General features: G+C 43.8%; 1 protein-coding gene across 2 annotated transcripts in view; it reads left to right on the top strand.

Annotated features, from left to right (window-relative positions):
• The first annotated feature begins 2,960 nt into the window (after positions 1-2,960).
• TBC1D9B (TBC1 domain family member 9B) overlaps positions 2,961-9,316 on the top strand; it is a 32,461-nt gene continuing 26,105 nt past the window's right edge. For both annotated transcript variants that reach the window (XM_081851368.1, XM_081851367.1), the window contains exons 1-2: positions 2,961-3,172; positions 8,209-8,319. In XM_081851368.1, the coding sequence (XP_081707494.1) occupies positions 3,055-3,172; positions 8,209-8,319 (229 nt within the window). In that variant the 5' untranslated portion in view covers positions 2,961-3,054. The remainder of the gene's footprint in view (positions 3,173-8,208; positions 8,320-9,316) is intronic.

Genomic DNA, 9,316 nt, shown 5'->3' with positions numbered 1-9,316 from the left:
TAAGACCCTATTTAGCAATATTTTAAGTGTTCCATGGAGGGTGGGGTGAGTTGGGAACCTCTGGCCTAAGGTATCTCGTACCTAAGCAGTTTAGGACTTTAACGGAAATCACCAACACTTTGAATTGAGCTCAGAAGCAAATTGGAACTGGTGCATCTATGTCATGCAGTCATTGTCTCAGTAGGCTTAAAATAAATGGCAGCTAATATTTATTCAGGAAAAGGGCAGAGGGCAGAAAGAGACCAATTCCAATATTGCATAGCTAGAGATAGGAACAGGACTGCATATTAAGTCCATGATTTGTGGCTTTTGCCAATATGCAACATAGAATATAATTTAAATGTTTTCTCCTATTTTATCAGGAATAGTGAATAGCTTTAGTTTAGTGCATCCCAAGGGAGTTGTTTAATCCATCTACTGCTTTGTTTTGTGAATTGCCCTGACAAATGCTGTCATTCTGGCAGAGAGACATTTAAGTGAACACTAGGCATTTCAGAAGATTTATCCATGCCTTTTGTAAGTTAGCTTCAGAAAAACAAGGTGAGCAATCCTTTGTGCTTCAAGAATTGTAATAAGCACTAAAACAAAATGGGTTGTTGCAGCTCAGGAATGTTGTGGAGAAGTAACTGTACAGGTGCCACTACATTCAGAAGAATGAGAACTTATTAATAGATATTGCAGTGCTCTAAAACAGGTAATGTGGTAAAAGAATCTGTTGCCTCAGTCGTTCAGCAGGGAATTGCTTCTCATATGGCATCAGACGTTGATTCTAATTCAGCACAAACCATGCTAGCCCTTTATTATTACTAATTATTATTATTTAGCTGCCCATGCTACTGATGTGGATGATTGCAACAACAGCTTCTTGCTGTCAGAGCAGCAGTGGTGGTGAGGGAAAAGGTATCTTCCTATTCCATGAGTGCTTTCTATATAATATTTATTTATTTATGCAGTGGTGGGAGGGGTGCTGGCACATCAAAGATGGTCACAGTCACAGACAGGTCATTGGATGGAATCAACTTTCAGTCCTGTCTTCATTGCTAAATGAAACCTGGTGGTTTCCAGTTCTCAAGCCAGCCATGTGGTTAGTTTTGGGCAGTGCCAAACTAGCACACCACCACACAGTGCTTTTTGTAGTAGTGTGCCAAAACCTAAATGCTGCCTGCGGCAGTGAATGAGCTCAAGTGGCAAAGGTGCTGTATTTGTGGTCAAGAAGGAATTTTCCCTCAGATCAGATTGCCTTGTGCCTCTGGGAATATTTATTCATTTTGCCTTCCCAGGTTTTGGACGCATGAAGCTCGGGTGTATGAGGCATTATTCTAGAGCAGCATTGTCTCTGTTGTTTGCTGGGCCTTTAATTCCTATTATTACTGTTAAAGGAGCAAGGGCCCAGGCAAAGAGGTGATGGCCCTATTCTACAACTATTTTCTGTACCCTTTCCAGCTCCTCTGTCAGATGATTTGTGATTATTTTTAGCCTGATTATGGAAAGATGACTGCTTTCCTTCCAGTTGTGATTCCATATGCTCTAATTGCCTCTATTTAACCAAGGATGGTTCTGATTTTCTGATACCAGTTCCTTATAAACCACTTATTTCTGCCTTTCAGATATTCACAACATCTTTTTAAAATATTTTTCTTAGCATGAGTTGATAGCTCTCTTCAGATGCTCAACTCCATGTCCAGGATCTCTAGAAGTTCCATCCACCACCACCCTTGATGGCACAATCTGACATACCTACTCAGAATTAAGTCCCATTGAGTTCAGTGCCACTTACTACTAAGTAAGTGCATTTGGTCTCCTGTTTTTATCCTTGTAAATGCATGCCCACAAGCAGTGAGGTTCTACACATGCATTACCTACTATTTCAAATGACTGAGGCCCACGTTGAGCTCCTTGTGGAATGACGATATGTTTTCTAAAATACCTTTAACCCAAAGAACCACCTGTCCTTTAAAAAACAGTGCAGCACAAGCCTGTTGAACAACAAATGGATTTGGCATGCACTGCTGGAGTGGGACCTTCAGCCGTGTGAAATGGGGATGGGACATTCTCAGGTGTCAGAAGACTGGTTTAAAAGTGGGTTCCTATTATCATGTGAAGAAATGACTGGGGTTGCGTATGATACTCAGCGCTGGTCCTGCCATTAGCAGAGTGAGGCGGAGACCCCAACTAGGGCTAGGGAGAAACAGCAGGGTGTTTGCAGGGCTGCATTCTCAATGTGCCAGATAGGCTGTCCTGTATGCTCCTGAGTCTCCTGCTTAGGGGCCATTGAACTGCGCCTCTGCCAACAGCGAACTCTTCCAGCCTGGACATGGAGCTGGGGCTGGAGCCATCTTGCCCTTCCTCTCATGTAGCAAAACAGCTGAGCTTAGCCCTGGTGCGTCCATGACATTAGAAAAAGCAGGGCGTTGGTTCCAAAGCAGCTAACAGGGCAGGCGGGTCTCCAAAAAGCCACACTAGGTTGAGCCCAAACTCAAAAACGGGAATATTTTTTTTTAAGTCCCAGGTTCCAAGCTGCAACAACTGAAATACCCGGATGGCGAGGGCCTTTGTCTGCGGGGTCACACAGCTTTGTCCACCGCATGACACACTCCAAGTCTCGCCAGGTGCAACGGGATTGACGGTGCCACTAGACAGGTCTCCTCAGGAGAAGGCCCCACTGACTTCAGAGGGGGGCGGTTATTCTCAGGTCGAACGGGTATAGCAGCAATGCAGCCCCACTTCCCCAATGTGTGCGTAGGACTGTGTAGCCACAGGGCGACGACCGTCGTGGTTTTAGGCGGCTTGGGAAGAGGCTGGACTTGGCTCAGCTTCGCAGTGCGGGGGACGACGACGACGACGACAAAAATGGCCGTTTTCCCTGCGCCGCGGTGCGCCAGCCACGCCGCTAGAGGGCGCAGTAGGCAGGCAACAGCTCCTCCGGGCTCGGTCCGCGACGTGCGTAGCCCCCGTGACCCACCTGTGACTGTCGGGCCGGCCCCGGTTCGGAGACGGCGGAGTGTGCTCGGGCGGCGGCGGCGGCAGTGGCGCCGCAGCGGCAACGGCCCCGCTATGTGGCTGGGCCCGGAGGAGGTGCTGCTGGCCAACGCGCTGTGGGTGACGGAGCGGGCCAACCCCTTCTTCCTCCTGCAGCGGCGGCGGGGCCACGGCAAGGGGGGCGGCCTGACGGGTGAGTGGAGCCGCCGGTCGCCAGCTGGGCGAGGAGGAGTTGGAAGAGGGGAGTCCGTCGGCCGCCGCCGCCCGGGGCCTCGCGGGCCGCAGAGGCGCTGCTGGGAAGGCCTCTCGGGGAGAGAATGGGCCCAGTCAGGGCAGCGCCCGAAAGCGCATTCGCAGCCGCAAGCTGCCCCTCGTCCCTCGCTTTAAAACGCACAGGGAGTCCGGCCTTTTCGCCCAGGGCCGCTGCGGCTTGCGGGTGTCAGTCAGGTCCAGTGCCCCCCCCCCCGCCAGCCAAGTAGTTGGCTAGTGGCATCGCCCGTTGCCTGTGGGTGTCTCTACCTCCCCAGCCTTTCTCTAGGTGGACCAGAGAGGATGCTTCTGGGTGCTGAACGGGTTAGGTCCTGCCCTGGGTGAAGGTGCCTGTGCGCAAAAGCCTCGACACTGGTTTCCCCTTTCTCCCAAGGCTTTCAAATCAGCAGGCTCTTCTTGACTTGTGATCCCGCCCCGCCCCAACCACCAACACAGGTGAAATTTGGGGGATGCGTGCCCCGTAAATATGTATATTTGAATGTGCCCCTCCCGTGTGTGCCAATGAAATACAGAGGAGGGGCTCTGTGGAGTTTCGCAACGTCTGACGTGGGAGGAAATAAACAAACGAAAAACATTGTTGAAAGGCTTTTTTTGATTAATACATCACTTGTATATTTTCATTTGGTAAATAATATGTCGGTATTGAAACATTTTACTTTAGAGCTTCGTAGGATATGTCCACAGTTTTAAAGGATTTCGGTTTAAACAAGGGAGCTAATTATTTTGCTTTCTAGAGGCTGATCCTCTAATCCACATTATTTCAGCAACTTAGTATTACACTTGTAACATTTGTGGTAGTTTTAAACAATAAAAGCTAATTTCAAGTAAAATTCCCGTATGCCAGTAGCATACCTACTCATTCACTTGGCTCCCAGAGACAAGCTGAATTTATTCACACTATATGCAGTACATCTGCACTGCAGATTCTTGAAGGCCCAATGCAAAGCAGCTCTGTGAATTGCTGCATATCTGTTTAGCATATATTTGTATTATAGATAAATTTGGTTCCAAGACAGTAAGTGTTGCCTGTGTAAACACAGGAATGGTATTGCTGTGGTGTTGTTTTCTGTGACAGTCTTCCTGCAAAAGTATACTTTCTTGTGTTATCATTTCATTTGCCTCAACAAAAGTTAATCTCCATAGGACAGTGCAGACAATAGATTGGGTCCAGACTAAGACTGCAGTCCTATATCCAGTAAGCCCCATTGAACTCAGTGTGACTTACTTCTGAGTAATACATAGGTTTGCACTGTGTTGGTTGTTGAATCAATGTCATGACTAATTTACCCACAGATTTCAGTGGTACCTAAGTTGAGCTAACTTAGATCCGTAGCCTTGGTCATTTTCATGCCTAATTGTGAATTTTGCTTGTTGAATATGATTGGATCTGGTAATTTGTTTGATATGGGCAGAAGAAGCTAGTGATCTTACACACATGATATGTATGTGGTAGCGGTAGCTGTAGCTGTATCTTTGCAGCTGCAAATCTTGCGAAAGTCTGCAAAATGCTTATATATAGTGGAATTTCAGGTATTTCAGCTGCTATCTCCCTAGCGTGAAGCTGGGTTCCTTTACAGTACTTTGCATAAGAAGGGATATTTCATCAGGTTCTTTCCCTCATGTCATAAGTGCTTCAAGCATTGCAAATTCCCACATATATGCATACAGGCCGCATACAGGCCTCTTAATATAGAAAGAGAGATTAAGCCAAAAACATTCAGTTGGTAATGTGGCAATAAAATGCTAACATTTCTTTTATCAGGAGAAAATGTTCATATACATGTGTGTGTTGTTTTCTCAAACAGTGTTTTAAAAGATCCCAGTTTATCTCACCACACAGAATATCTATCTATCCATTTAGAAAAGTAGTGCATGTATAATGATTATTTGTTATAAAAAGATTTATTAAAATAAAGTTGCCATTCAGGAAATACAGTTTGCCTAGCACTCAAAATAGTTTTGCTCCTGAGAACATGTGATTTCCCTCCCTCCTCTGGTTTCATTTCACTAGTTAGTTACAGAAGTGTCCATAACACATTTTAAACAGAGTCTGTGACATCACTGCTAATGTGCTGTGAACTGCCCTGAGATCTACGGGTATAAGGTAAAGGTAAAGGTACCCCTGACCATTAGGTCCAGTTGCGGATGACTCTGGGGTTGTGCGTTCATCTCGCTCTATAGGTCAAAGGAGCCTGTGTTTGTCCGCAGACAGCTTCCAGGTCATGCGGCCAGCATGACTAAGCCGCTTCTGGCAAACCAGAGCAACATACGGAAACGCCATTTACCTTTCCACTGGAGCAGTACCTATTTATCTACTTGCACTGCATGCTTTCGAACTGCTAGGTGGGCAAGAGCTGGGACCAAACACCGGGAGCTCACCCCGTCATGGGGATTCAAACTGCTGACCTTCCGATTGGCAAGCCCTAGGCTCTGTGATTTAGACCACAGCTCCACCCGCGTCCCTGATAATGTGCTGTAAACCGCCCTGAGATCTACGGGCATAGGAAGGTATAATAATAATAATAATAATAATAATAATAATAATAATAGGTAATGAACAACAAAAGTCTTCCCTCCCCAGTGTCCACGTCATATTGTTAAAATTTTAATATATTCTGGAAAGAAAGAAAGCTTGTAGAATGCCTTGAATCTCTTAACCATAGTTAAGAAATTGGAAAGTATTCTGTATGCAGTCAGCACCTACAGTGTAAAGGGACTTTGATAGCATTTTCTTTTTCTTTGTAAAATTGCAAACACATTAAAAACAGCAACACCCTGCTCTTCAGGAGCTTGTGCTTGGAGCTTGCGGCAGGGACTGCCCTACTTAGGAAGTCCTAAGGGGAGTTTATCACAGCCAGGCTTGTATTTGTTGCCAAACTTAAATCACTGGTTTATGCATTGGCATTCTTTGTTTATTTTACAAGCAAATGAAACTTGCACTCTGTAAGTTTATGTACATATTCTTGGCTGTTACTGAAAGTTGCCTCTCCCCAAGCACCATTGTGCCACAGGTATACCTTGGCTTGCTCTGTGCTGGAATGCACAGAGAATGGCATCTGTTATGAAGTAAACATCATGTCCAGAGTTTGGACATGCTATCTAGGAAGAATTGTATCTTGGGCTACACATGCACCAGATTTCAGCTTTGTGGGTGGTCCAGCAATACTGTGAACATTTTGAAATACACGTATAAGGTTGTCATGTTCCAGTAAAAACATAAAAGTCTATTGTTGCATCTGTATGTGATATTGTTGCATCTGTATGTGATTGCTTGTGGCATAAGCTTTTGTGTATGTGATTTCTTGTGGCATAAGCTTTTGTGTGAGAGAGACTGAAAGAGAAAATTGGAACAGAAATGGCCTTGAAATGCAAACTACTCAATTTTTTTAGATAGTTTGTGTCAAGTTTAAACTTTTGGGGTGGCCTGAGCATCTTTATAAATTAATAAATTTATAATTTACCATATTGAAAATAACTTATAATGATCCTCAACAAATCTTAATTATATAAAAAAATCATAGATTAAATGTACAGATCTTGTATACTTTGTAAAAACTTAGTTTTATCATCTTGGAAAAACAAGCAGTTATTTGTTGTCTTGCCCCTCCCCACAACTAAATGACACAAATAGGAATGCCCTGCATCATTTATGGAAGATAACTCAGGATATGAAATTAGTAAATCCCTAAAGGAAGAGAGTTCTAGTTCTAAAGGGATGCATCACTGAGAGTGCCTCCCTACATGCACGTCTCTGTTGTTTGGACGTGGTATATACAAAGTATATTTAAGAGGACATTCTCAGCTGCTCTTGGAGACTACAACTTCTTTTCAGGTACACAGTGCCAATTGGAAAGCTAATGCATTAGCTTAACTTCCTTCAATATTTCATTGGCAATGATATACTGTCAGTATAATTCTGCACCCACTCACCATCACATAATTCTTTCTAGTCTTTCTCCACTCAGAAAATGTGCAACAGGCCTAACACTGTGTAAAATAGTAAATAACATTACCACTTACAGCATTCTGAAGGCATTTGCGAAGAAGCTTCAAGTATGCTATTCTAACACTGCATTAAACCCAGTTTTGATGCTGTATAAATTTCAGTTCTCCTTCAGCTGTTGTGCCTCAGTGTTCCTTTCCCTGTTAAGAATGCATTGTTTTAGTGACTCTGCTTTTCAAATGTTTGTGAAACCTCAGTCTCTCCTTAATGTGCAAAGTGTGGTTTGTGCTTGCCGTTCAGATCAGGATTGGAAACTATGGATTGAGCTTTGTTATTCCCAATTTTGGTTTGAAGGGAAAGCACAAACCATAGTTTGGACAACTAGGAAACTATGATTTGTCACAACCCCAAAAAGAAAGTGGAATTTCCCCATGCACAAGGGGCATGGTTTAGCATTGTGTCTGAACCAAGCATTTCAGACAGTTGCTTTATCTGTGTGTTTTTTTTTAAAAAGGGGGGTGGCTTAAACAACCTAAGATGACCATGGGGATGATGGAACAACTCCCCTAAGAGGAAAGGTTACAACATTTGGGACTTCGGTTCAGAGAAAAGGCAGCATGATAGGGGTGTATAAAATTATGCATGGTGTGGAGAAGGTGAACACAGAGTTTTTTATTTCTCCCTCATAATACTGGAACTCAGAGACATCCAGTGAAACTGTTAGAGGCAGTATGCCCTGAATACCAGCTGCCGTTCATGGCAGGTGGGATCAATGCTGTAGTGCTTAGGTCCTGTTTGCGGGCTTCCCTTGGGCATCTGCTTAGGCACTCTTAAGAAGAATGTTGGACTAGATGGGCCTCTTGTCTGATTCAGTAGACCCTTCTTGGGATCTCACATCCTTTATAAACTTTTGTATCAATAAACACTTTATTTTAAATCATCCCACCATTTATTTCACTCTCTCATTTGCTCAGATCATATTCATTATGTTTCTCTCTGCACCTTGGTCTTCTTAGGGCTGCTTGTGGGAACCTTGGATGTGGTTTTGGACTCAAGCGCTAGGGTTGCTCCTTACAGAATTTTACATCAGACACAGGATTCTCAAATCTATTGGGCAGTGGCATGTGGTAAGTAAATACCATTCTATAACAAATAAATTCTGCCAGTGTATGATTGCTGTCCCCCACAGCCAGCTTTTAAATGCTCTTTAAATACAATATCCTCAAAAGGATTTTTGAGCAGTTCAAGTGTTCTTCAGAGGCACATTCTGAAAAGTTTAGAAAAATCTGGGTGTACATGTGGACCATGGTTGCACATCTGGATTATGGCCATTTTACTCAAAGTTTTAATCCATTATTCTATAATTGTATCAGGTGGAGTAGAAAAAAACCCTGATTGTCCAGGATCTGTTCAAAACCAATTGGCTGATAGCAAGCAAATTTGTGTGAAGTAGAGGGTGGGCTGGCGGTGAGCTAGCAGAGGTATATTAAGTAAATACTGGCTATCTAATTTAACCAGTAGTAGAAAGTATTTAATATAAGGAATAGAAGGTTAAAGTTTGCTTTTAAGTGGCGAAGTTACAGTTAAACCATAAAAGAACAACACCTCCCACCCCACCCCAAAAATACAGATAGAGAAACAGCAGGAAGCATGATTACCATAATCCTTCAAAAAACCTGGGAGGAGTACATCTGATCCTGGTGCTAAAAGGATATTGATGCTGGTGCCAGGCAGGCTTTACAGAAGAGAGTATTCAATAAATTAGAGGGAGGGTAATTGAAATGCTCACTGAACCTTTCTCCTAGAAAGCACCTGGAGAAAAGCCTCGGATGCAGTATGCATGTTCCAATCAGGAGATGTGTTCTGTTAGATATTGGTGTCTTGACCTGTATATGGCTTTGTATGTTAAAAGCAGCACTTTGAATTGAGCTTCAGAAAATATACATAGCCACTGTCATTTTGCCAGAACTGGTGATGTGGTGAGATAGCTACATGTCCACCAGCAGCCTTGCTGCTGCATTATGCACCAGCTGCAGTTTCCTGGCCATCGTCAGAGGCAGCCCCACATACACCACATTGCAGTAATCTAATCTAGAGGTTTCTAGATTACAGATTACTGACACT

This window comes from Podarcis erhardii (genome assembly GCF_964252035.2).
Source record: "Podarcis erhardii genome assembly, chromosome: 2".
In the NCBI taxonomy this organism is placed as follows: domain Eukaryota; kingdom Metazoa; phylum Chordata; class Lepidosauria; order Squamata; family Lacertidae; genus Podarcis; species Podarcis erhardii.
Note: the sequence above shows the minus strand (reverse complement) of the source record. Positions and strands in the feature narration are given on the sequence as shown.